The 27,358-nt window shown below is 47.0% G+C and overlaps 1 protein-coding gene across 5 annotated transcripts; it reads left to right on the forward strand.

The window, feature by feature from the left end:
• The first annotated feature begins 22 nt into the window (after positions 1 to 22).
• On the forward strand, positions 23 to 26,635 carry PLAU (plasminogen activator, urokinase). 5 transcript variants are annotated; one of them, XR_004346201.1, is made up of 14 exons: positions 23 to 156; positions 475 to 562; positions 1,035 to 1,068; positions 1,212 to 1,319; positions 1,639 to 1,813; positions 2,002 to 2,093; positions 2,296 to 2,509; positions 2,727 to 2,875; positions 3,499 to 3,639; positions 3,978 to 4,126; positions 4,812 to 5,141; positions 14,397 to 14,501; positions 25,891 to 25,999; positions 26,351 to 26,635. XR_004346201.1 is itself a non-coding variant. In XM_032608305.1 (12 exons), exons 3-12 carry the CDS (start codon positions 889 to 891, stop codon positions 4,986 to 4,988), a joined length of 1,248 nt encoding a protein of 415 aa, XP_032464196.1. In that variant the 5' UTR covers positions 65 to 156; positions 475 to 562; positions 854 to 888; the 3' UTR covers positions 4,989 to 7,166. The 5 variants fall into 5 exon arrangements, 3 of the variants coding, with proteins under 3 accessions (XP_032464195.1, XP_032464194.1, XP_032464196.1); XR_004346202.1 differs by lacking the exons at positions 14,397 to 14,501; positions 25,891 to 25,999; positions 26,351 to 26,635 and adding an exon at positions 7,314 to 10,073 and having other exon boundaries at positions 40 to 156; XM_032608305.1 differs by lacking the exons at positions 14,397 to 14,501; positions 25,891 to 25,999; positions 26,351 to 26,635 and adding an exon at positions 854 to 897 and having other exon boundaries at positions 65 to 156; positions 4,812 to 7,166.
• Positions 26,636 to 27,358: the final 723 nt, after the last annotated feature.

Consider the following 27,358-nt stretch of genomic DNA (forward strand, 5'->3'; position numbering starts at 1 on the left):
GGGGCGGGGCCAGGGCTAGGGCGAGTCTTAATATAGAGCCAGCACTGCCCGCTAGCAGCACAGCGCGGAGACTGGAGCCCTAGAGCCCGCCCGAGCATCAGAGTGTCCACTTGTCCCCGCTATTCCGGCCCTGCGCCCCTCCGGCCATAGGTGCGGGTGAGTGTGGACCTCCCTAAGAGCGCAGGGTGGATGCGGGCGACCCAGCTCTTGCCGGCTTTACTTCTCCTTACTCGCTGCCCCGGCTCGGCTACGGCTGCACGCTGAGTCACCGCGCTCCGTGCCCATGTGTTCCCCTGCGGGGACCAGTGCAGGCTGCGCCACGACCTCTGAGCCTCCAGAGAGGCTGGGGAGCCTGGTCACCGCAGGCTCTTCCCGCAGGGGACTTAGGGGCTCCAGCCCTGAACTGCAGTAACCCACCCGGTCCGCCTTTGTGCGCTCCTCCGCTTCTTCCCCTGACTTCTCCTTCCCTTGTAGAGCCGCTGTCTAGAGCCCCAGCCTCGCCACCATGAGACTCCTGCTGGCATGCCTGCTCCTCTGCGCCCTGGTCGTGAGAGGCTCCGAGGTGAGTTGGCTTCCCTGCTTTTGACTCTTGGCGGCGGGAGGAGGGGGCTTGCAAGACCCCTGAAAAGCGCTGGGGAAGGAAGGGGCTGCATAGGAAGCTGGAGTCCTCCGAATTCCATCAACAGCAGGGCCAAACCCTCCCCGGGAAATAGGACAGGTGTGGCATTGGGGCCTTGAGAACCAAGGGAGCTTGCACTTTCCGCCAAGGGAGGAAGAAGCCACAGGGACTGCCCCAACCTGCTGGTATCTGATTTGTGAAGCTTGCTTGAGTCAATTCATTTCTCCCTGCTAGAAGCTGATGATCTTCCATTTGAGGGATAGTTAGACATGAACAGGGTAAGGAGAGAGGGAGCTGGAGGGAAGGCTGAGTTTGGGGATTGGGGCCAGTTTATCCTCACCCTGGGGTCCCAGGAACATGGGTCCTTTGGTGAACTTTTCCTTTCAATCTCTCCCCCCGCCTGCATCTCTTCCAGGGCAGCCACAAACTTCATCAAGTGTCTGGTGCATGTGAGTATCCACCCCTTGCACAATATCTGGTTGCACAGATATCTTGGAAAAGCCTCAGGAGGCAGCCCCTCCCTGTCCCTGCTGGCTCCCCCTTTGTCTCCGCCTATGCTCCTTGCTTACCCCCCAATCTTTGTGCTCTCCAGCGAAGTGTGGCTGTCTGAATGGAGGAAAATGTGTGTCCTACAAGTACTTCTCCAACATTCAACGATGCAACTGCCCAAAGAAATTCCAAGGGGAACACTGTGAGATAGGTATGGGGATCCTGACTCCAACTGGGGAGGAAGGGGCACCAGAGACTTGGGGGCAGGGAGACATGGGTGGGATGCAAGAGCAGGCAGGAGTTAGGAGGTAGAGTGGGGGGCATCTTTATCCTCATGTGATTCACAGTCAAACATGAACACACACTATCTCATGAAGCTGAGGCTGCACAAATGTGAGGTGGGGATGGAAGGAGACCCTTTCTAGTATCTTCTGCCTCACTGAAATCATGTGAGGCCTGACAGGATCTCTAAAATGCCTGTCTGAACTTCCTTCTCTTTCTAATATTCTCATCCTCACATCCTCCCATAGATACATCGAAAACCTGCTATCAGGGGAATGGTCACTCTTACCGAGGGAAGGCCAACACTGACACCAGCGGCCGGCCCTGCCTGGCCTGGAACTCTCCCACCATCCTTCTGAAAACGTACCATGCCCACAGACCTGATGCCCTTCAGCTGGGACTGGGGAAACACAATTACTGCAGGTGAGGTGGGGGCAGCAAGGACCCTCCTCATGGCCTCACAGAAACCCTCGTTACCATCTTTTCTGCTTGCCAAGTGCTGGCCATAGCATGAGAAAATCAAGGCCTCTGGTTGAGTCTTCCCTGCAGGGGAGGACACAGAAAAGGCATTCTGGGTTGGAATGGCACCCTTCTCCCCTCTGTGTTGCCAGGAACCCAGACAATCAGAGGAGACCCTGGTGCTATGTGCATGTTGGCCTAATGCAGATTGTCCAGGAGTGCATGGTGCACAGCTGCTCTTCTGGTGAGTGTCACTGGCCTGTTTATGATGGTGGGTGGAAGGGGACAAACTCATTTCTTCCCTTATTCCATCATAGGAGGGATGAGGAGGGAGGCCTGCAGGAGGGAGGCCTGCCTGGCCCTGAAAAACTGGGAGGTCAGAGGACCAGGAGAAGGACACTTTATCCTTCCTCCCTCCCCAAGATATCACTTTCTTTCTCCTCCAGGAAAAACTGCCCTCTCTCCTCCAGAAAAGTTACAGTGCGGCCAGAAGGCTCTGAGGCCCCGCTTTAAGATTGTTGGGGGAGAATTCACCACCATCGAGAACCAGCCTTGGTTTGCAGCCATCTATAGGAGGCACCGTGCAGGCTCTGTCACCTACGTGTGCGGTGGCAGCCTCATCAGTCCCTGCTGGGTGGTCAGCGCCACACACTGCTTCATGTATGTCTCTCTGTCTCTTCTCCCTGACCCTCCTGCCCTACCCCAAACAAATCCCTTCCTCCTTCCCAGCAAAAGATTCCCCTTATTTCTACCCCCTTGGCCTCTCTCTATATGGCCCATGGCCTTGGGGACAAGTGATGCTCTGAGGTCGCTGTGGTGGGGAGGGGGAAGTGACAGGATCTCACAAGATCAGACTGACTGATCTCCCCTCCCACAGTGAATACCAAAAGAAGGAGGACTACATTGTCTACCTGGGTCGGTCAAAGCTTAACTCCATCACACCTGGCGAGATGCAGTTTGAGGTGCAAAAGCTCATCTTACATGAGGACTACAGTGCTGACACCCTTGCTCACCACAATGATATTGGTGAGTGGAAAACCCTCATCTGCCGTGATGATGATAGCTGTGGGAATGGGGGTCTGAGAAGAGACCCAAGTGTGAAGTTGGGGTTGTAGGGGAACTTGAAGACCCTGCTTTACACAACAAAGGAGTGGTGGGGAAGGGTTCAGAGTGGAAAACGTGAGGGGCCTGGTGCTCCTCTGAAGAGTCCCTGAATTTCCAAACAGGTATCCTCTTCTGGGTGGCAATGGCCCTGATGGCATATAGCTTGGGCTGGGATGCTCCTTCCATTGTTGGATGGAGCCTCTGTCTGTCCCAGGATATAGAACTTGGAGAGATTATTGGGCGGGATTTCAGCCCAGCTACCTCAGCCAGGGCTTTATGAGCTGTTTTTTGCAGGAAAAAAACTCATACAGCTGTATGCAGTTGCCCTGGCTGTCCAAGGCTTTGTCAGCAGCTGGAACAAAGCCCTTGAAGCATGGGACAGGGGAGACTTGTTTCAGGTGACAAGCTACCAGCAGACCTCCCAGGATGACCTCTGACTCTGACATAGGGATAGACAGCCATTCCCTCAGGGTTTGGAGGGGAGAGATAGTGACCACCTGACTAGGTGGTGATCTTTCCCCTCTGACCCCTTCATGCTCCCCCAGCCTTGCTGAAGATCCGTTCCAGCACAGGCCAGTGTGCACAGCCATCCCGGTCCATACAGGTCATCTGCCTGCCCCCAGCGAATGGGGATGCCCGTTTTGGCACAAGCTGTGAGATTACTGGCTTTGGAAAAGAGAATCCCTGTAAGTGACATTTGGGTCTGGCTGAGAGGGTCCTGAGGGAGTGTTGTAACCTGGAAGTGAGCTCAGCTTGATCAAGAGGGGACTGTGGATGTAAAGATGGGAACACTGTGGAGGCAGCAGATGGGTCCAGGGATGGAGTGGGGAGCATTGTTTAGGGAATGATGAGCCATAAAGTTAAATGGGTGAGGGATGAGGGACTATAGGTGGGGTAAAGACTTAGATGTGGGTGGAAAAAAATAAGGGCTTTCCCTGGTAGGGACACTTTTTGGTCCCCTCCCTGGCAGAGAGTCCCAACAGACACATTTTAATGTACATTCCCCCCTGTTTCCTCCATCTAGCTGACTATATCTATCCAGAGCAGCTGAAAATGGCTGCTGTGAAGCTGGTTTCCCACGAGGAGTGTCAGCAGCCCCACTACTATGGCACTGAAGTCACCAGCAAAATGCTGTGTGCGGCTGACCCACAGTGGGAAACAGATTCCTGCCAGGTGAGAGTTCCAAGCATCTTTCTCCATCACCCCTAGATCTCCCTGGGCTCCTGGGCCTGTCCCTACCAGCTTTGGGGAGCCTCTCTCTAGTCAAAATCCCAAGAAGCCAGGACCAGGGGTTCAGGTTTTAGAAGGTTTAAACCAGTCCTTATATATTTACCAAACATTTGTCAAGAGCCTGTCTCTATGGTAGGCACTTCAGACTCACGGAGGGAGGGGGACTAAGACCCTAAGAAAGAGAAAACAACAGAAAATAACAATTCAGTGCTCAGAGTGTGGTGTGAATTATAAATGATCAGCTGTTTAGGAGAGGGAGGTGAGAACCAGCTAGATGGTCACTGAGGGGGGCACTTCAGAGAGAATGTGACTCAATAGGAATTTGAGGAGGCAGAGGAAATAAAAGAGAACATTTCAGTTGCAAGATACAAAAATGAGAATGAGCACGGCATATTTGGGGATGGGAAGGAGAAGTAGGGTCTGAAAATGTAGGTGGAACTGTAGATAACAGGACTTCGAAAGCCAAGCAGGGGATTTTTAAACTTGATGTGGTAGGAAATGGGGAGTCACCAAGGACTTTGACTCTAGGAAACTCTCCCTTCTCTCTTGGGCATGATTGGGTGGTAGGATCAGATGGCCCCCTTCTCACTTCTCCCAGGGCTCACCTTTTGTGTTCTTGGCTTTACAGGGAGACTCAGGGGGGCCGCTGGTCTGCTTCACCCAAGGCCGCATGACTCTGACTGGGATTGTGAGCTGGGGCCGTGAATGTGCCATGAAGGAAAAGCCAGGCGTCTACACAAGGGTCTCAAGCTTCCTGCCCTGGATCCACACTCACATTGGGGGAGAGAATGGCCTAGCCCTCTGAGGGCCCCCAGAGAACCAAGGGAAGAGACGGGTACCACCCACTCCCACAGTGACCATCATTTTTGCAGTAGGGCCATCTGCACAGCTATATATAATGAAGAGACTGAGGAAGATGAGCTCTGCAGAGGTGGTTTTGCTTGTGCTGCCCATCAGGGTGAGTGACAGTAGCTTCATCCTCAGATACACGTCTGGGTGCTGGACGCCCAGATCTCCCCTGGCCAGGATGGAAGGGTGGTCCTGAGCCAGAATGGTATTGTCGTTTTCTGGACTAAAGCTTCCTGGAGTTAAAAATGGTATCTCCTGTGCATAGGTGGAAGGAGAGCCAGCTCCCTGGCAGTGGGCCATTCATGAGGCCCACTGTTGGGAAATGAATAATTTCCCAATTAGGAAGTGTAACAGAACTGAGGTCTCCTGAGAGAGCTTGGCCAATGCAGGAACAGTGGTTTGGAGAGTAGGGACACTAAATGACTTGAAGGAAGGGCTCTGACATTCCATGAATGTATCAGGAAATGTTATATACGTGTGTGTATGTTGCCACACTTGTGCACAGGCTGTGTCAGTGTAAGAGCTGGTGTTCTGTGTCTGACTGCAAGTCTAGATACTTCCCCAAATTGTATGGACTGTGACATCACACAGAATGGCCTGTTTGGAGAGGTTGTGGGGCCTCTTGGGTCTCCCAGGTGATGATACGTATAAATGTACCATTCTGGGGCACACACTGTGACCAGCACTAAATTTCCAGTCTCACTTTCACATAGATGTCCATTCTTGGCCAGTTATCCCTTCTGACCTTCCCGCCGAGTTCATCCAATCCTCACTGAGTGAGGTGAGGACCATTCCTGTACACTGAATATTTAATAATTATATTCTGGTATTTTTATTTATATCTATTTTTGTAATTTTGAATAAGTATGGTTGATCAAATGTGATTTTTCTGAAATTTTTGGCTCTTCCCTCATGCTTGTATGGGAGGGAGTTGGGATGATAAAAAGTAGAAAATGACAATGGTGGAATGTACCCCAGAGTTTCCTGTGGGGCTATATCTGGACTTAATGGGGCTTTGGGAGGAGAAGCTAGGAGACTTGTGGAACAGACCCTCCATAGCACATAAGGTACAAAAATGTGCCCCAAGCCAGAAGTCCACAGCTTGGTAAATGGTGTGCAGGCTTTGTCAACTCCTAGTTCCCTCCTCAGCCTCATGCCTCTGTGCAGTGCACATCTTGTACAACTTTACACGGTGATCCTACCATATACTCTTCACTCTGACCCCAACAATCCTTGGGCTGACTTCAACCAAGGGGGACATGTGCATGAGTGAAAATTGCTGATCCCAAACCCAGCCCAGCTTGAGTCTGTGGCATTCAGGAAACAGAAGACATAATTTCCCATCATCTGTGCATGGGGCTGGTGCTGAGTTTCCTCAGTGTGTGTTAATGAAGCTCATGACCAGCCTTTGCTATCCCTCATATCAGGGAGCTCAGAATCTAAAGCTGGGTGATATCCTTATGGGAATGTACATATATTTTGAACCAAACATCAGCTTCTTAAGAACTGGATGTAGAAGGCAGTTCAGGAGTTACAGTTGGATGCCAAAATTTTGGAATTTCCAAGCTATGCTAGTGAGTTCTGGCCATGTTTCTTAACCAAGTCACCTGTGAACTTAAAAAAAAAAAAAAAAAAAAATATATATATTATATATATATATATATGTTTATGCTCTACCCACAGAGATTGTGATTCAGGTCAGGGCTGGTGCAAGGGCTCGTAATTTTAGAAAAATTCCCTAGGTGTTTCTGATATGCAGCCCTGATTGAGATACATTGGTGACAGTTGGCCAGATTATGTGAAGGGCCCAAAAATTCAAGACGTGGTCAGTGTATGTTCTCTGCGTGAACAGTTAGATTTCTGAATGGGGTTTGGGGGCACAAGGTCTCCTGGGCTTCCTGTTCAGAGGATCCCTAGACAATGGACCCCTGGAGGGCAAGGACCCAGAGTATTCAGCTTTTAATCCCCATAATCTAGCATGTTTCATTCAGTATGATGTTCAGAGCATGGATTTTGGAGTCAAGTGGCCTGGACTAGATTCCTGGCTCTAAAATACTGGCTGTATGACTTGGGAAAAACTCTTAACCTTTTGTGTCTCAGTTTCCTCGTCTGTATAAAAGAGATATCTACCTCCCAGGATTGTTATAAGGATTCATGCGTTCATAAATCTCTTAGCCATAATCCTGGCACCTAGTAAAGGCACAAAAACAGTGGCTACTATTACAAAACTCTGTAAATTCTCGTAGAATTGAATGGGAACCCCTTCCCCTCTTTACCCCAGGATTGCATAGGTGTATTTTGTGGAAGATGAAACCTGCTAGGAGAGAAAAGGCAAAGATGTGAAGCTAAGGAGCCCAGCCCAGGCTGAGTTGCTGCTCAGCCTCTGCATACCCCGCAGGGGCCAAGAAAGATCTTGTTCCAACATGAACAGCGCCAGCATCAGGGCTCACAGACACTGAAAACAGGAAGTATGAGCCCTACTGGTGGGTTGAGCAATGCACTGCTAACAATCTTCAGACCATTTCCCAGCCACCTGACCGACCCCCAGCAAGCTGCTACCTCTTCCCAGTCACAGACCTCACTCTGGGGTAGCAGGAATCAGCCACTTCTCCAGCAACCAGTTTCAAGGCTCCAGATACAACCCTGTCACTCACTTTAGGGACTGCCTTTTTCTAGTGCTCCCTAAGTGCTGGACATTGTACTAAGTTCTTCACCTATTATCTGGTTTAATCCTTATAACAATCCTATGGGGAAGGTGCCATCCTTAGCCCCATTTCACAGCAGAGAGAATGGAGATACAGAGAGATTAGGTGACTTGCCCAAGGCAATGTGGCTGGTAAGTAGCAGAGTGCTGGCTCCAGAGTGCACAGGCCCAGCACTCTCAGCAGGGCCCAACCTGAGGGAAGGTTAGCAGCCCTCTTTTCTAGCTCCCTACTTCAGGGATGCTGGGTACAGGGAGGCTAAGTGTATCTGAATTTCAACCCTGGCCTAGATTATAATTCTTTCCTCTTAAAAGATTCCCAGGCCAAGTGAGCAAATCACACTCAGCCACCAGTTTCAAAGTAAAACTTTACCCTTCTCAAGCAAACCTCAGCCTTTTTGGTTGAAACCTGATTTCATTGAAGTGGTTTTTGTTTTCACCAGAACCCCTCCTTCTGAAATAGTCTGTGGCTCATTCTATCATCAGGACTCAACTTGATTTCCACTCATGCTCTGCCTTTCCTAAGCCAACCCTGCACAACAACAACACCCCTGAATACACCCCTCCACCCTCATCCCTGTTTGTCCACCTTCCTCCCCAGCTGCTGACATTTGAGCCCGCCCTTTGAATCACAGTGAGAGGAGTTTGCTGAGGTGTTCTTTAAATAACAGTACTACTGAGGTATACTAAATCACATACCATACAATTCACCCATTTAAAGTGTGCAACTCAATGATTTTTTAGTATATTCACAGAGTTGTGCAACTATCACCACAATCAATTCTAGAACATTTTCACCACCTCAAAAATAAACCCCATACCGGGGAAGAGGGATAAATCAGGAGCTTGGGATTAACATACACACACTACTATATATAAGATAGATAACCAACAAGGACCTACTGTATAGCACAGGGAACTCTACACAATATTCTGTGATAACCTATATGAGAAAAGAATCGGAAAAAGGATGAATATATGTATATGTATAATTGAATCACTTTGCTGTACACCTGAAACTAACACAACATTGTAAATCAACTATAATCCAATAAAATTAAAAAAAAAGAAACCCCATACCTATTAGTAATCACTCCGATTTTCTCCCCAACCCCCTCAGCCCCTAATCTACTTTCTGTCTCTATGAGTTTGCCTATTCTGGACATTTCATATAAATAGAATCATATAACACCTAGTCTTTTGTGACTGACTTCTCTCCCTACCACGTTTTCCAGTTTCATCCATGTTGCAGCATGTATTAGTACTAATGCTGAGTTTTAAGTAGCAAATTGGGAGAAAAGATAGTCTAGGCCCCCTTCCGACCTTGCAGTCCCATTGGGAGTCATTCAACAACCTTAAAAGAAAAATTTTTTTAAGGACCTTGACACCAGGCACTGTTTTAGATGCTGGGGATACAGGAATGAATAGGACATAGTGCTAGTCCTCAAGGAGCTCACAGCTTTGCAAAGGAGACAGAACGATGACCACAATTTAATGTGATAAAAATTGTAATATTTTTACTATAATAAAAGTATGTATAAATATGTGGAACAATGATGAGGAAGTAAGTAATTCTGCCTTGGCAAATCAAGGGAGACTTCCCAGAGGAGGTGATATTTTACCTGGGCCTGCAAAGATGCAAAGAAATTTGCCAAACAAAGAGGAGAAAGGCATTCCAGGGATAAGGAAGATAATGAAGGCATGAAAAGAAAAGCAAGGTGTTCTCAAGAAGTGATGAATAAACTGCTGTGGTAGAGAAAAGAGTTGGAGGGGCAGTGAGCAAGCATGGAGTAGGGGTGGGAGTAAGGAGCTGCTGGGATCCAGCAGGTGAGGACCCTTAGGCAGGGCTGATACTTAGTAGCAGGTGCAAGTACTTCTCAATCTCTAAAACACTGATGTCCCAAGATCCACACACACCCCACCCCTGACATGGTCCCCTGCCACCCAGCCTCTTTCCAGTTCTTCATAATCCAGCAACCACCGGGTTAATGCCTGGCAGAGGGCCCCTAGCAGGGGCCTCTGAGAGTCCTTCCCTCCTGCAGCTGCCTTCCATGTGTTGGTACTCTGAAGTCCTGCTAGTTAAATATTTTGAATATCACTTCTTGCCCTCAGGCAGTAAATCTAGAAGGTTAATTAAGGTCATGGAGGCATAAAAAGTTTTTTTTTCTCTGAACTAAAAATTTCCACCCAATTGTAAAAGTAACTATAAAAGTAAAATGCTTCCATAGCATTCTACCGCCAGTTTTTAAAATTAATTTTTATTGGAGTATAGTTGCTTTACAAGGTTGTGTTAGTTTCTGCTGTGCAGCAAAGTGAATCAGTTATATGTATACATATATCCACTCTTTTTTAGATGTCCTTCCCATTTAGTTCACCACACAGTACTGAGTAGAGTTCCCTGTACTATACAGTAGGCTCTCATTTGTTACCTATTTTATACGTAGTAGTGTATATATGTCAAGCCCAATCTCCCAATTCATCCCCCCTCCACCCACCCAGCCATTGTTAACATCTCTAGCTTCTTGGGTCTCCTTTGCCATCTCAACCTTCTCTACTTGGCCCTGAATATTGGGTTCCCCAAGACCAGACCCTAGACCAGCTCCTCTTCCCACCCTAAACTCTCTCCCACACAGTCTTATTCACACCCAGGCTTAAATGACCATCAATCAACAGTTGATTTACAATGATTATCTCCAGCCAGACCTCTCCTCTGAGATCCAAACCCTTACTTTCCATTGTCCACTTGACGTCCTCTTTTGGTTTTCACATATAGGGCACTTCAAACTCAACCTGCCCCGAACCAGCCCTGTCTTCAGGTCCCAACCCGATGGGCTTTGTCAATTACACTCTGTCTTGGGTGAAGGCACCACTTCCATTCACATCCAGAAACCTAAAAGTCGTCCAGATGCTTCTCTCCTTTCACCATGCACCCCCTACCATCCCATCCATCTCCAAATCCTGGCAATTTGCCTAAGAGTTCTTTAAATTTATTTTATTTATTTATTTTTGGCCCCATTGGGTCTTCGTTGCTGCACGTGGGCTTTTCTCTAGTTGCGGCAAGTGGGGGCCATTCCTCGCAGCGGTGTGCAGCCTCTCATCGTGGTGGCCTCTTCTGTTGTGGAGCATGGGCTCCAGGTGCATGCGCTTCAGCAGTTGTGGCTCACAGGCCTAGTTGCTCCGCGGCAGGTGGGACCTTCCCGGACTAGGGCTCGAACCCGTGTCCCCTGCATTGGCAGGAGGATTCTTAACCACTGCACCACCAGGGAAGCCCTGCTTAAGAGTTCTTGAGGTCATCCATGTCTCTCCGTTTTCACCACCACCATTAGCTGAGCCCATCCCACCATCAACTCTTGCCTAGACCACCACAATAGCTTCCCAACTGGCCTCCCCCATTGACTATCTCTCTTAATAACTCCCACTGCTCCTGGCTGGCTAGCTTGGGCAGGGTCCAGCTCCTACCTCCTCTTTAGCTCCACCTGGCACCAGCCTCTCCCAGGCTTGCCCTATTCAGCCATTCTCTTACTCATCAGTTCCTCTCTCACCACAGGGCCCTTGTTAGTCATGTTCCTTCTGCGTGGGACGTTCTTTGACTGTTTAAGTTCTTCCTCATGCTTCAGAGATCTCTTTGCCAAGGAAGTCTTTCCTGGGTTGCCTCTATCTATAGAAGGTCTCACTATTTTGTCTACAGTCTCATTACACTATGTATCACCTCTCTGATGCACTTGTCACTATTGCAATTTTACTTCTGCTGCATCACTATTTGATTAACGTTTGCTTTTCCCCACCAAAATGTAACTTCCATGAGGGACAGTGTGTGGGTTTTTATGGTTTTTTAAATTAGTTACTTATTTTTGGCTGCATTGGGTCTTTGTTGCTGTACTCCAGCTTTCTCTAGCCGTGGCGAGTGGGGGCTACTCTTCATTGTGGTGCACAGGCTTGCGGTGGCTTCTCTTTGGCTTCTCTTGCTGCAGAGCATGGGCTCTAGGTGTGCTGGCTTCAGTAGTTGTGGCTTGCGGGCCCTAGAGCGCAGGCTCAGTAGTTTGTGGTGCACGGGCTTAGTTGCTCTGCAGCATGTGGGATCTTCCTGGACCAGGAATCGAACCTGTGTCCCATGCATTGGCAGGGAGATTCTTAACCACTGCGCCACCAGGGAAGTCCTGACAGTGTGTTTTGATCACCACTAAATCCCCAGCATCAAGCATGATGTCTAGAATATGGCAGATATTTAATAAATGCTTACTGAATGAATGCATTCTGATGTTTCCATTTTTTCTCTGCTTCTTTTTTACTTAGTTGTGTTCACACTCTATACATAATTTTGTATCTTGTCCTTTGCTTTTGTCATATTTTGTCATAGCCATTTCCTGTGGTATTGCAAATCTCTCCAAGAGAGAGATTATTTACAATGTAGTTAATAACACCCATCCAACCTACCTTTCTGGATTGAGGCATCATAAAGTATGTGAAAGTTACTTGTAATCTATATGTACATATGAGACAGTATTATTTGCATTTAAAAGGAAATGGGGGTGAAATTTCTCTCTGGTGCCCTCCCCACCATTGCCCTTATACCCCTTTTCCTCAGGCATTTTGTTTTTTTTTGGTGCCCTTGTTCTGCCTGACCACCTAGTTAAGGTCTAAAATAACTCATTAACTTTAATATGCTACCAGCCCAAAGAGTTTACATTTTTTAAAAGGACTTCTAAAAGAAGGGCATTACAGCCAGTTTGGTGAGGTTTGGGGGCTGAGAGAGGACTCAAGATATTCACTGATTCATTGGTTTATTCTTCACTCATTTCACTCATTCATTTAACAAACATTTATCGAGAGTTGGTCATGGGCCTGGCACTGTGCTGTGTACTGGGTGTAGAGATGAAAGCCCCAGTCTCAGCTTCAATGGGCAAAAGGTAAAGTGAGGGACAGACAAGCAAGTGAGCAGACTACAGTGAGAGCATAGCTATGAGGAAGATGTGTGAGATGGGCATGGAGGGCTAACAGTGGAGTCTCAAAGGGCAAATATGGAAGGGACAAATGACAATCTGAGTACAGGAAACAGTATGTGCAAAGGTAAAGAGGAAGGAGAGTGCATGGAGCCCTCAAGGAACTGCATGTAGTTCAAGTGGATGAGCTATACAGGGCCAATGTTAGAGAGGCAATTTGGCTGGAGGAATTGCCGAGAGCTGAAACCTGAGGGCCTAGAGGACCCTGCCTGCCACATGAAGGACTTTGGATTTTATTGTTATGGGGAGTCACTAGAAAGTTTGGAGCATGTGACAGCAGTGTGAAAGATTTGAGTAAAAGAAGATCCTTTGGCCTAGATGAGACTATGGGCAGGGAAAACCAGCTCAGAGACTAGTACAATTAGCCAGGTAGGAGCTGAAGAGTGTCTGAACCAGGGCAGTGGCAGTGATGTGGGAGGGGAGGGTACAGATATGGGAGATTTGGGGGGGATAGGATAGACTTGGAGCCTGGATGGGGTGAAAGGAGGAGAAGGACGTATCATTTGGTTTAGCCTCCTGTCTTTGGATAAGTAAGATACTGCATAATTTTACAGGTGAGAAACTGAGGTTTCACTGTAAGTGATTTCCCTAAAGCCATATCTAGTAGGTAGTTGACCGAACTAGAGTTACTACTGGTGCAATTTTGAGGATCAGTATCTACAGGGCAAGCTAGACCTGCTGATGGCCTATGTGACTCTGTCCACTCAATTGGAAAAATCCTCATCACCATAATCACCAAGTGGTGATGTCATCCAAACCTATGGGGGTTGACGCTTGTTTCCTAAACATCCCAGGTCTGTTCAGCCCTGTGACTATGGTTCTGACTTAAGGAATTTCTCCAAAACCTCCCAGTGCACTGTCAGCGCACTGATGCACTGTCAGTGAACTGGTGGACGGGTCTGTGGTATGTATAAGGGGATTAGCAGACGCTGTATCTAGCTGTTTGCCTTATGGCTTCCTAGAACTGAGACATGACTTCTGGTGTTCGGGAAGATCATACACACTTGGCACATAACCAAGTTCAGCATGCAGGGTGTGAAGGTGAAGTCGATTTTGTAAGAACTCTGGCTGTTAGTGTTTTCAACCCAATCCCTCCATCCCCCTTTTCTGTGGTCTGCCAATTGCCTTTACTTTCTCACTCCCTCTGAATATAAAGGAAAGGGAATGACTTTCCTTTCTCACCTGGCTCTTCTCATCCTCCCTCTGCAGTCTCTTTAGCTCTCTCTTTCCAGAGCTGGCGTCAGTGCCATGGGTGAACAGGACTCTAGCTCCAGTTGGGCTTTCCCTCTGAGTAGCCTGGTGACATGGGTCAGCCCCTACCTCAGATTTTCTCTTACTGCTCACTACACCTGTATACCTCTTTCCATCACAGGCTGAGAGGCTCTGCCTAGGGAACTCTAAGCTTTTGAGCCCCAAGGGGAGCTGGATATATATATATATATATATATATATATATATATATATATATATATGGAGTTAACAGCTATCGATCAGATCACTTTTATTCTCCACTGGAATTTGGCCACCATCCCTGGCTATTAGAATTCTGCCAGATGCCCCAATGGTGAGCTTACCAGAAGTCCTGCTCTGACAGCCCCTTCTTGTAGCCCCATCACATCAAGACTCCCTCAGGCACTTACCTCGGCCCTTTCTCTCTCCTTAGCTGGACTACTTCATGGCTGAGAGAACGAGGAGGAAGGATGGACAGAGGCACGGGGTGGGAGAAACACTTTGCTTAGAACATCCATCTAAAGCAGTGGCTCTCCAGGTATGGTCCTTAAATCAGCAACTTCAGATCACCTAGCACATGTTAGAAGTGCAAAATTATCAGGTCCCACTCAAACCTACTGAATCAGCAACTCTAGAGGTGGGGCCCAGCAATCTGTGTTTTTTTTTTTTTTTTTTTTTGCGGTACGCGAGCCTCTCACTGCTGTGGCCTCACCCCTTGCAGAGCACAGGCTCCGTACGCTCAGGCTCAGCGGCCATGGCTCACGGGCCCAGCCGCTCCGCAGCATGTGGGATCTTCCCGGGCCGGGGCACGAACCCGAGTCCTCCGCATTGGCAGGCGGACTCTCAACCACTGCGCCACCAGGGAAGCCCGCAATCTGTGTTTTAACAAGACCTCCAGGTGATTCTTTTACATACTTAAGTTTGAGAACCACCCATCTAATGCATTGATTCTCAGACTTCAGTATGCACACGAACCACCTGGGCAGCTTGTTAACCATAACGTGGTTAAACAAAACTGGATTGGTATCTGGGCAACTGTATTTTTAGCAAGCTCCCTAGGTGATTCTGGTATTCATCAAAGATTGAGAATCACTGATCTAAGGAATTCATTTTATCAGTTAGCTGAGTCTCCTGGGGAGGGAGCAGACAGAAGGCTGTGGAAGTGTCTCTCCAAGTTACAAATGCCACCTGCATCTGCACTTCTGGGGAGCTTGTTAGAAAAGCAGGATCTGAGTATCAGATGTATTGACCCCAAATCTCTGGACCTGAGGACCTGGCAGCCACATTCAGAGTTCTCCAGGTGATTCTTATGCATGTGAAAGTTTGATAACCCCGGAGCAACAGGTCAGCAGGCATTCTCAATGATGGATGCATGTTAGAATCACCTGGGGAGCTTTAACAGTGACCTGATATCTGAACCCCACCTCCAGAGAGTCTGATTTAATTGGTCTGGGATGGGGCTTCAATATTTTATACAAGTCATCCCTCCCACCCCCACCCAAGTGATTTTAATGTATCGTTAGGGTTAAGAACCATCAGGTTAAAGGATGATGCAGATCTGGGAAGAATCAGGAAATAAGAGAAAGCGAAGGAGTGCCAAAGAAACAATTGGTGGAATCCTGTGGGGGAGGTTAGAAATGTCAAGTTGGAAATAGGGAGGAGATAGAAAGGTGGGAAGGGCCTCAGGTGGGAGGGGGAGTAGGTTGGCTTGAGTGGTGCGGAGCTTGGTGTAGGAAAAGGGTTAGTGTATTAGTTTTCTACTGCTGCTGTAACACACTACCACAAATTTAGTGACTTAAAATAACATAAAGGCATTATTTTACAATTCTGGAGGTCAGAAATCCAAAATGCGTCAGCAGGGCTGAATTCCTTCTGGAGATTCTAGGGGAGCGGAATCCATTTCCTTGCCTTTTCTAGCTTCTAGAGGCTACCCACATTCCTTAGCTCATGACTCCACATCACTCTGACCTTTGCTTCTGGCATCACATCTCCCTCTCTCACTCTGACTCTCCTGTTTCCCTCTTATAAAGATCCCCTTATACATTGTGATTATGTCGGTCCTACCCAGATAATCTAGAATAATCTCCCCATCTCAAGATCATAACTTAATCACATCCGCAAAGTCCCTTTTTTCATGTAAGCTAACATAGTCATAGATTCCAGGGATTAGGATGTGGATATTCTTGAGGGTCATTATTTGGCCCACAACAGTCCACTCTCTGGCCCCCAAAGATTCACAATCATCACATATACAAAATACACTCACCCCCATTCCAACATCCTCCCAAATCTCGACCCATTAGAGCATGAACTCAAAGCCTAAAATCTCATCACCTCAAAAGCCCCAACTTTCATCATCTAAATATTCTTAAATAAGGTATGAGTGAGGCACTGGATATAATCCATCCTAAGACCCATGTTCTCTCCATCTGTGAACCTGTGAAACTCAAGAAACAAGTTATCTGCTTCTAGGAATAGGCATAGGATAATAGTTATAGACATTCTAATTCAAAAAGGGAGAAAATGGAAGGAAAAAAGAAGTCACTGGCCCCAAGAAATGTCAAAATACTGCTGGGCAAACTCCTTTCGATTTCAAGGACTGAGAATAATCCTCTGTGGCTCAAGGCTCTGTCCTCTGGGGTTGCCCCTCCTCTCTCAGAGTCATTTTTCCTTTTACCTGAAGGGTAACTTATGTTTGCAGCAAGAACTTTTATCACCCTGTTTCCTGCCTGTGGAATGTTGAGAGTCTGATAATCTTCTTTCATTTTGTTTTCTCTGTCACTTTCAGTCCAAAGTGTTTCTACTGATATAAAATTCTTACGAACCTTGTGGGTCTCTCACATATGTCATAGGCATTCACTCCATTAGATAAAAGTCTTCTCCACAAATTTTTCTTGGACGATCCCATCTCTATCTCTGGATTCTGCTGAGATGGTTGTGGGGATCCATGAGTAACATGCCCAATCCATTGTAAGAGCATTTTGTAGTAATAAATGCTCTGACTTTTTGTATTAGCAGAAGGTCGTCCAGCCACAACTTTGACTTTCTCTCTGGAGTATTGTTTCCTGAGAGTGAATCTGCTAATTATAACGTCTTTTCCAATCTGGATAGAGTGAGAATCTCCCAGACCACTAAGTCCTGGTTCCTTTTTATTCAGAGTTCTTCCCTCAGTTTACTTCTTTCCTCTCACATTTTACTATAAAGATCAGACATAAATCAGATTTCACCTTCAACACTTTGCTTGGAAATCTCCTAAGCTAAATACCCAAGTTCATTCCTCACAAGTTCTGCTTTCCATAAAACTATAGGATACAATTCAGCTAAGTTTCTGCCACTATATAACAAAGACACCCCCCTCTTCAGTTTCCAATAAAATATTCCTCACTTCCAGGCCTTCACCAGCTGTACCTTCAATGTCCATATTTTTACAAATATTCTGTTTATGATTTAGATATTATCTAAAACAATATGTTTTCTCTACTGTGCTCTTCACTTTCTTCTTATCCCTCACCAGTAGAGTTTTTAACATCCATAGTTCTACTAACAGGCTGTTCAAGACAACCTAGGCTTTTTCTATCATGCTTCTAAAAATTCTTCCATTTACTGCCTACTGCCCAATTCCAAAGCCACTTAGTTTTTAGGGTATTTGTTACATCAGTGCCCTACTCTTGGTACCAAAATCTACATTAGTTTCCAATTTCTGCTATAACAAAGGACCACAAATATAGTAGCTTAGAATAATACAAATGTATTATCTTACAGTTCTAGAGGTCAAAAGTCCAAAATGAATCAGCAGGACTGGAGGGTCTAGGTGGAATCTCTTTCCTTGCCTTTTCCAGCTTCTAAAGGCTGCCCACATTCCTTGGCTCATGGTCCCATAGCACTCTGACCTCTGCTTCCTTCATTACCTCCCTTCCTCTCACTCTGGTCCTTCTGTTTCCGTCTAAGGGACCCTTGTGATTATATTGGGTCCACCTGGATAATTCAGGACAATCTCCCCATCTCAAGATCCTTAACTTAATCATATCTGCAAAGTCTCCTTTGCCATATAAGGTAACATATTCATAAGTCCCAGGGATTAGGATGTTGACATCTTTGGGAGGCCACTATTTGCCTACTATAGTTAGCACAGCTTAATGGAAGTGGAAACAGTTGTTTCAGGAACAGTGAAAGTCAAGCAGAGGTGAAGGTCCCCAGTCTGCAGTCCAGCTTTTCCCAGGGTTGGGTTGGTCATGTCTGGCTGGCTCCAGGAAGCCCCTGGCGTGGCTGAGATGTTTGGTCTGCCACATGTTTATTGGTGTTCCTCAGGACCTGGACTTTCTCCTCTACTCAGAGAGAGGAGGAGGGAAATAACATTTACTGAGGGCCCACCAAGTGCCTGGAACACAGACAGGCAAAGAAGCCACAGATTCTTGATTCTCTGTCCTAAGACCTTGCCCCTGGCCTGGGACTCCAAAGTCCCTCAAAGAGCAGGGGTTCTTAGCATCCACAATCAGACTTGTAGTGGTCCCTGCAACCCCCAACCACTAATCTCCTTCCTGGGCAGGCAGTTGTGTCATGTTGGGCAGCACCTTTCCCTCCCTGGCACCTGTGTGTGACTCAGACCCCCAGGTAAAGCCCAACCCAATGGGAAGTGACTAAGCATTGCACTTTGCTTCCTCTTATTGGGGAGAGAGGAGGAAGCCTGAAGCTGGGCCTGGCCCTCTCCCTCACTCAGATTTCTCAAGATAGTAGAGGGTGGGGCTTTGCAGGTGACCGCACCAGGGAAGGCCCCCTAGAGCATCCCCACACTTCTACTTTTACTGTGTGTATGTGTGTGTGTGTGTGTGTGTGTGTGTGTGTGTGTGTGTGTGTGTGTGTGTTTGTACAGTTTAGGAGATTTGAGGGTGGTGGGCATGCTGGGATCTACCAGATTTTCCCAACTTCTACCTTGCTGCCTTTGAGGAGAGTCTAAAGTTTGTTTCCTGCACCCAATGAGACAATTTTCTTGAGTATGGAAAGTGGGATTTGGGGAATCAGGAGGACTGTTGCCTATTGCCCAGGCTGGAGTCCTGACAGTGCTAAATTACAAAGACTCTGTTTAAAATGCATAGTTGGACATCTCTGGAAGGTTGCATGGTACTGTAGTTGTCTCTAGGAAGGGAAAGTGGGTGGTTGGAGGACAGGAAAGGGAGCCTTACTTTTCTCTCTTACTCTTCTTTGATAACTTTTTTTTTTTTTTGCGGTACACGGGCCTCTCACTGTTGTGGCCTCTCCTGTTGCGGAGCACAGGCTCCGGATGCGCAGGCCCAGCGGCCATGGCTCACGGGCCCAGCCGCTCCGCGGTATGTGGGATCTTCCCGGACCGGGGCATGAACCCGTGTCCCCTGCATCGGCAGGCGGACTCTCAACCACTGCGCCACCAGGGAAGCCCCCTGATAACTTTTAAATTTTGTTCCATTTGCAAGTACTCCCTATTCAAACAGAAAGAATAATACATCGTTACCCAAGAAAGAAGAGAAAAAGAGAATCCTTTTCCATATTAGTGCTAAAGTAATTCACAGTGTTAGTCATTGACTGGACAAGCACTATGGCTTCCTGTTGGACATCAGGCACTGTACTAGGTACTGGAGACTCTGCAGAGAGCAATGCAGCATCCCTTGCTTCACAGAGATCCCTGTCGGGAGAGTGACTGAGACAGAGAACCAGGACCACGCAATGTCAGAAGCATGATGATGGGGAAGGTGCAAAGAAGGCTCCTCTGGCCAGACTCGGGGAGAGGAAGCCTTCCTGGACCTGGTGCTGTCCATGCTGAGACTCAAAGGGTACATAGGAGTTAGCCAGGGGAGAAGAGAGAACCAGGCACATGGAACATCACAACAAGTACAAAGAGTGCAAGGGCCATAAAAAAGTCTTGGTTGCTTCCCTGGAATTGCAAGCACTTGATAGCTCTGGAGTGTTGAGTTTGGAGGAGGTGTTGGAGAAATGAAGTTAAAGAGGTAAGGTCAGATTACGAAGTGTTTTATAAACAAGCTTAAGATAAGTTAGTGGTCACTTTGAAGGCAGGTGTGGAGCACCTAGGGACAAGGGTTAATAATAACCCACAGGTATTGGAATGCTCTTTTATGCCAAGCACTATAATCTTTTTACGTAAGTTTCTTCATTTAATCCTCCCAGAAAGCCTGAGATATTTACTATTATTTTTTTTCTATTTTATGAGTGAGGAAACTGAGGCTTAGAGAGGTTAAATTCAGTGGGAAACATTACAGGGTCACACAGGAAATACTATAGATGTCTCAACACACAGCTAGCCCAGGGCAAAGCTGGGGTCTCTCAGAGGCACTCACTCAGTCTGCAGTGCTACTTCCTCATTCAGATAGAGCAGTGGTTCTCAACAGGGAGTGATTTTGCCCCTCAGGAGACATCTGGCAGTGTCTGGAAACATTTTTGGCTGTTACAGCTAGGGGGATGCTACTGGCATCTAGTGGGTAACTAACATCCTACAAAAGACAGTCACACACAGCAAAGAATTATCTGGTCCCAAATGTCAATAGTGCCAAGGTTGAGAAATCCTGAGACAGAGAATGAATTGTAAGGGGCAGACATAGGGAGGTAGCCAGAGGGTGAGCGTGAGAGTTTTAGAAAAAACTATTTTTTTTAAGGACTTGTATATACTGTATTTACAGCAGCAAGAGACAGGGGTCAGTGGCAACAAAGTCCTGGATGGACCGGACACATCCTTTTCCCAGTATGCTCCTGCCGCTCCCAAGCACCAGTTTTAAGAGTTCAGAGAGAGGCTTCCCTGGTGGCGCAGTGGTTGAGAATCCGCCTGCCAATGCAGGGGACACGGGTTCTAAGCCCTGGTCTGGGAAGATCCCACTTGCTGAGGAGCAACTGGGCCCGTGAGCCACAATTACCGAGCCTGAGAGTCTGGAGCCTGTGCTCCATAACGAGAGAGGTTGCGATAGTGAGAGGCCCCGTGCACCGCGATGAAGAGTGGCCCCCGCTTGCCACAACTGGTGAAGGCCCTCGCACAGAAACGAAGACCCAACACAGCCATAAATAAATAAATAAATTTAAATCATTTGGGCTTCTAAGAAGACCTCTGCTTAAAAGACAACAACAACAAAAAAAGAGTTTAGAGAAAACCAATGATGAATTATCCTAGAGTTGCCCAGAGCTAACTCTGAAGAGTTTCCTGCCACCTGATAGACCCAGGACTGTTAAGGGTTACTAGCCAAGATGACTGCCTCCTCACCTATTCTGAATAGATCAGAATAGAACCCTATTCCGATAGGCCAGGACTCCCAGCTCTGATGCTGCTGACACATGGTACTGGAGCCCAACATTTTTGGTCAATGCATAATTTCAACAAATGATAACAAGCAGCAGCCAAGAGACCAGAGACACAAGAAGTATATTGCAAACCTTATTGCCTGAATATGCTATTCTCACAAGTATCCCTTCCACCTGGGTCAAGAGAGGATATTAGGTGGGTTACCTGCCTATTCACTGATTTAACACAGAGCCCTCCCTTGTCTTTCTACCTGTAAACTCCAGACTCCTATAAAGTGGGTCTTTATAGGAAGCATGTAAAAACTCAGAGGATGAGGCAAAACACTGCTTTAGTTTCGAGGATGTTTCATGTTGGGTACTTGTACTCCTGAGTGCTTTAGATCAGCGGTCCCCAGCCTTTTTGGCACCAGGGGCCTGTTTCATGGAAGAAAATTTTTCCACGGACCAGAGGTAGGGGTATGGTTCTGGCAGTAATGCAAGCGACGGTTCAGGCGGTAATGCTAGCGATGGAGAGTGATGGGGAGCGGCAGATGAACTTCGCTGGCTCGCTCTCCCTCCCCTCACCTCCTGCTGTGCGGCCCAGTTTGGTTCCTAACAGGCCAAGGACAGGTGGTTGGGGACCCCTGCTTTAGATCTTGCTTACCTCTAGGTTTCCAATCTTTACCTGAGCTCTTAACTGTTTCCCTCCTGGTTCTTGTCTGGCTCTGCAGTTTGACTCTCAACAGATGTGTCTGTCCTAATTGGGCTTTCCAGCAGACCTTGTCCCTCTTCCAGGCCTACATGAGTCATCAAAGTCTTGCCTCTGTCTTCCCTATTATAGCTTTTCATCTTGTCCACTGTCTTAGCCCTGAGAGTGAGGAAAAGTTGTCCCTAAGGCCTAGGATCTAAGAGTGCTCAGGAAGATCCACCTTTTCCTACATCTGAGAGTCCATTCTTAGACAGTTAAATTCTTCTAAACATCCTGTGTTTCCCAAAGTGTCCACATGGAAATTCCGGGAGGTAGATACTAAGTGGAACAAAGATTTTTGTAGCCAAATAAGTTTGGGGAATGCTCTGTGGACTTAGTTTCTTGTCTACAACAAGGCTTCTCAGAGCCCTTGAAATACTATGTTCAGAATAAAGGTCCAATAAGGGCATTTATACAGTTCACAATCCATTACCCCAAACCCTTGGGATGAGATGTATTTGGAATTCAGAATTTTTCAGATTTCAATAAGGTAATGTGATGAATATGCTATTTATCCCATAGCATCCCCAGCAGAGTGGGACAGGCCCTGTAATCACATATTTCTGCAGAAAAACTTCTGGATAGTCACACTAAGTAAGTTAAATAAAGAATCTGAAAACTTACAGATCAATTTAGGTCAGGTTCTGTCCCTGAGTTATGAAAAAACTTTTGGTTTTCAGGACTTTTTGGACTTCAACATTGTGGATAAAGGATTGTGAACCTGTGTATGAAGCCCCACCAAATATATTTTGGCCACAGAACCTCCCTTTTCCAGGAGCATCCAGTAGGAATAGCATCCCCAGACTCTTGACACCTGAGCTATTGGTCTGCAAGACAACTTTCCCACGGGAGGGAACACACTGTGGCCTCGCCAGGCACTCACATTAGCCTCATCATCTCTGGTGACAACTAGATGAGATGTGGATTCTGATAGCTGAACAAGGAGGTGGAGGTTGAAAGACTGAGCACCCACCAGACACAGCAGATCTGGTTGGGTAGTCATGGTGCTCAGCCTTCAGGTCCTGGGTGGAAAAAAGGGGCATGAGGAAGAGCAGCACTGTGGAAACATGGGCTAGTGTTTTCCTCCTAGCACTCTTCCACATTTTTCAAATTGCTTTAAAAAACTTCACATTTTTCCCTCCCTGATTATTGTTTTCTACTGCAAGGAGTTGCTCTGAGTGTTGCTGAGGGAGAGAGGCAGGCCCAGTGCTGATGTTCACCCTGAGAGCAAGATGCTGGGTCCCTGGGAAGATGGCTTCCTGTTGTTCTGGCATCATTGTTCTAGCCCAGAGTTGAGGTGTGGTTGTGGGGCGCACATGAGGCCAGTGTCCCCTGGGATAGGAGGAGGATGCTGGATTTCTGGAATATTTCCAGGAAGACTTCCTGCTTTGACAAAAACAACACAAACACAGGAAAAGGGTCTGGGGCCTAAGGGGAGGGAATAATGAACCAGAGTGGAGACTTTGGAATGGAGGCTTGTACAGAGAACAGCCAGGTACAGAGAAGCTTTCCCCTCGCCATCCAGCTATGTTCCTCTGGCCAGCAGAGAGCATTTCTCCACTGAGGGTGACAGGTTGGGAGCTGGAAGAGGGGGACCACTAACTCTTGAACCTTCTCCACCTTCCTCTTATCCACTCTGCACTTAGTGTCATATTTCACTGTAGCCTGGTCCATGGATGGTGAGGGTGGAGAGGGGACAGTGGACCAGTGGCCATTTAGCTAGGGTCTCACGTTTATGAAGGGCCTCAAATACAGACCTTAAATGTGTAGGGTTTTATATCCATCAAAGAGCTACACTCAGCCTCACTCACTGGGATTAGCAGAAAACATGCATCCCAAACTTGTCCCATTACCAGATCACCAGCTGTAGTGTGCTGTAAACGATTATTATTTTCATATGGCTTGTGAATTGCACCATTATGCTGCATTACATGTGTGTACGTATGTGTGTATGGGGGGGTCACAAGCTTTAATTTACTAAGTATAAATATTTGAAATAGACCACAATTTAGTAACTATTTTTTGGCAATTAAAAAACATCAGGAGCCAAAAAATATGGTAGTAAACATATTTTAAAAAATAATAAAATGGAAATAGTCTGGCCCTATCTTCACATCTGAGAAGGATAAAGGGAACTCCAAGCAGGAGGCTCAGAGTGCTTGTCCCAGCTGGGTGGTTGGACTCAGAGCTTGTAGAGGACAGGGTATGCTGCCAGCCTCTGGGACCTCCTTTCACTGCTCTGGCCAACTCTGGCTTCATCTGCATCACTCTAGCGGCCTCTGCTGGGTTAGGGGTGAAAGGCGACCAAGGATCAGGTGGCGCTCAGAACTCTGGCTGGGAAGCTGGGTGGAATTGCCTAATGGGCAGTGTGAGGGCCTTGGTATCAGAAGGGACTCAAAGAAGATAAGATCTGGCGACCTCAAGGCTATTTATGCCATGCTCCGGTTTAACAAACTTCTGATAGTGGTGCTGAGGATGGGAGGCCAGTCCAGATCCGAAGGCAAGATGGCTGCACCCAGGAAGAGAAATATTCTATTGCTGGGTGGGGATTCATGACTCAATTTCTTCTCTTCTGACTCATTTCTCCATATAGTGACCACCAAAGGGCTTGGCCTCTCTGAGAAGGGCAGCCATCCTCCTCCATACAGCTGGTCATGACCCCTCCGATTCAGAGAGAGAGACCAGGAAGACTTGCTGAGGCCTCCTGGCCACAGCTGAGTTCTGTGACCCAGCTTTTACTAAGGGACCTTGTTCTGAGGACAAGTGGGAGCCTTACCCAGCCAGTTAATGAAAATCCTTCTTCTTTTGCATGTGACATTTATCCCTGTGAGGTAGATGGTAGCGTTCAGGCCCCCAAACCCTTCTTTGAACATAACGGTGACCAAGTGGGTCCCAGTGAGTATTGGGGATAAAAATAATACATGGGAGCTCACAGCTTAGTGCAGCTGCCGTGGCTAGTGACAGAAGCTGGTATCAGGTTATTGAGAAAATAGAGCCTTTTAGGTCTGGCAAAGGCTCACTTCAAACAGACAGAGGTTGTCGTCATCATGAGTAAAGCAGTTTATACCCCAACAGCTTGCTTTCCCCCTTCACTCTGTTTCTCATTCAACATTGCAGATGGAAACTTTAAACTGTAGAAAAAGCAGCTGAGTTTCATATGGACTAAGAACACTTATGTGTGAACTTTGGGTCTTAAGTCACTAGTGGTAGAAGCCTCTCCCAGTTCTGCCTGTTTCTCTTGCTTTGTATATTACCCAGGGTTTCTGAAATCATGCCATTCCTCTACTCATATGCCCGGGTCAGCCCAGGCTGCTTGATGGTACAGGGCCTTGTCACAGTTGTGGATTTCACAGAACAGAGATGGTGGCTCAACCACAAAACGGTGGTTGGCTTTATCAATGGAAAACCATATTTATAGTAATTGAAAAAACCTATTTCTGGAGCAGTCTGTATCGAGGAATCAGATTTGCTCAGACTCAGGATTACTACCTGCAATGTACAGGAAACTCCCAAAGATCAACAAGAAAAAAGACCAGAAATCCAATGGAAAAGTGAGCAATGGATAAATTAGGAAATCATAGAAGGGAAATTAGAAGAGCTGGCAAGTTTGTAAAGATATGCTTAACCTTAGAAGCATTCTGAGCGATGCAAATTAAAACATGATATCACTTTGCATCCTTAGATTGGCAAAAGTTAGACAAGTCATATATCACTTACCAAGTGTTGGCAAGGATGTGGGGAAAGCGGAATCACTGCTGGTGGGGGTATAAACTTGTAGAACTATTCTAGAAGCCATCTGACTCTATTTCATGAATTTAAATATGTTATACCCAAAGAGCCAATGATCCCACTCTTGGGTATATTGCTCACCCAAAACTCTCAAACAGGCCTATAATGGAACATAAACAAGTATATTTGTCAGCAGATTGTGTGTGGAGGCAAACCTGGGTGTCATCCCTGGAGAAATGGAGCAGTGAAATGTGTGGATGCATGCTTGGAAGTACTGTGTAGCCACCAGACACAATGAACCAGAGGTACTTAAAGCCACACATCAATCTTAAAAACATGTGTCATATAAAGAAGAAATACAATAAGATCTATGGTACAATAACATTTACGTAGACTGAAGTCACGTCTATCCATAAAAGAGCACTATGTATCTTTTAGGAATACCAATATACCTGTGGACATACATTACACATATTATAGTGAGTGCCCTTTATAGGGTGGGGAGAAAAATAAATGATTAGGGGAATGAATGGGAAAAAAATAAAAGAGGGCACCTATCTACTAATGACGAAATGATGTACCATCAACTGAAGAGATTTGTCCAACTCTTTGCGCCAGAGACATAAAATAAATTGCTGTCAAAAATCTTCATACAGGGATTTCCCTGCTGGGGCACTGGTTAAGAATCCGCCTGCCAATGCAGGGGACACAGGTTCGATCACTGGCCCGGGAAGATCCCACATGCTGAGGAGCAACTAAGCCTGTGCACCACAACTACTGAGTCCGCATGCCACAACTACTGAAACCCACGTGCCTAGAGCTGGTGCTCCACAACAAGAGAAGCCACTGCAATGAGAAGCCCGCGCACCACAGCGAAGAGTAGTCCCCACTCGCTACAACTAGAGAAAGCCCATGCACAGCAACAAAGACCCAACGCAGCCAAAAAAAAAAAAAAAAAGTATTAAAAAAATTTTTTTTCATACAGATGGTCAAAAATAAGGGCATCTTGGGCTTCCCTGGTGGTGCAGTGGTCGAGAGTCCGCCTGCCAATGCAGGGGACACGGGTTCGTGCCCCGGTCCGGGAAGATCCCACATGCCGTGGAGCATCTGGGCCTGTGAGCCATGGCCGCTGAGCCTGCGCATCTGGAGCCTGTGCTCCGCAACGGGAGAGGCCACAACAGTGAGAGGCCCGCGTACCGCAAAAAATAAAAATAAAAAATAAGGGCATCTGGAGCTTCCCCTAATGATTTGAAGAGTTGGTGGCTATATAAAGTTTGGATAGACATTTCAAAGGAAGGACCACGAAGATCATCACAAAATGCTTCAGGCATCTTGCAGGCATTTTAAGGTGACGCAGGGATTGTATGAATGAGAAAGCAGGTAAAGTGTTAGGCCCCCAGGTGACATGCCCAGGGAAGTCATGGAGTGAAATTACAGTGGAAAGTATAGGGAAGATGCACACTGAGGGAAGCCAGAACACAGTGGATCCAGTCCTGTCCTGGGTGAGATGTCTCCTGATAGGCAAACCTCTGGCTCCTGGAATCAGTCTATGCAGAGAGGGGGGAGTGAGCAGGATTTGTTTGACTAAAGGAATCTTCATGGAGACCTCATATCTATGGGGTCCTTAAAGGCAGTCTTTGGAGAAGCACATAAGGAAAGCAAAT

The sequence above is a fragment of the Phocoena sinus genome, chromosome 16 (genome assembly GCF_008692025.1).
Source record: "Phocoena sinus isolate mPhoSin1 chromosome 16, mPhoSin1.pri, whole genome shotgun sequence".
NCBI classification, from domain to species: domain Eukaryota; kingdom Metazoa; phylum Chordata; class Mammalia; order Artiodactyla; family Phocoenidae; genus Phocoena; species Phocoena sinus.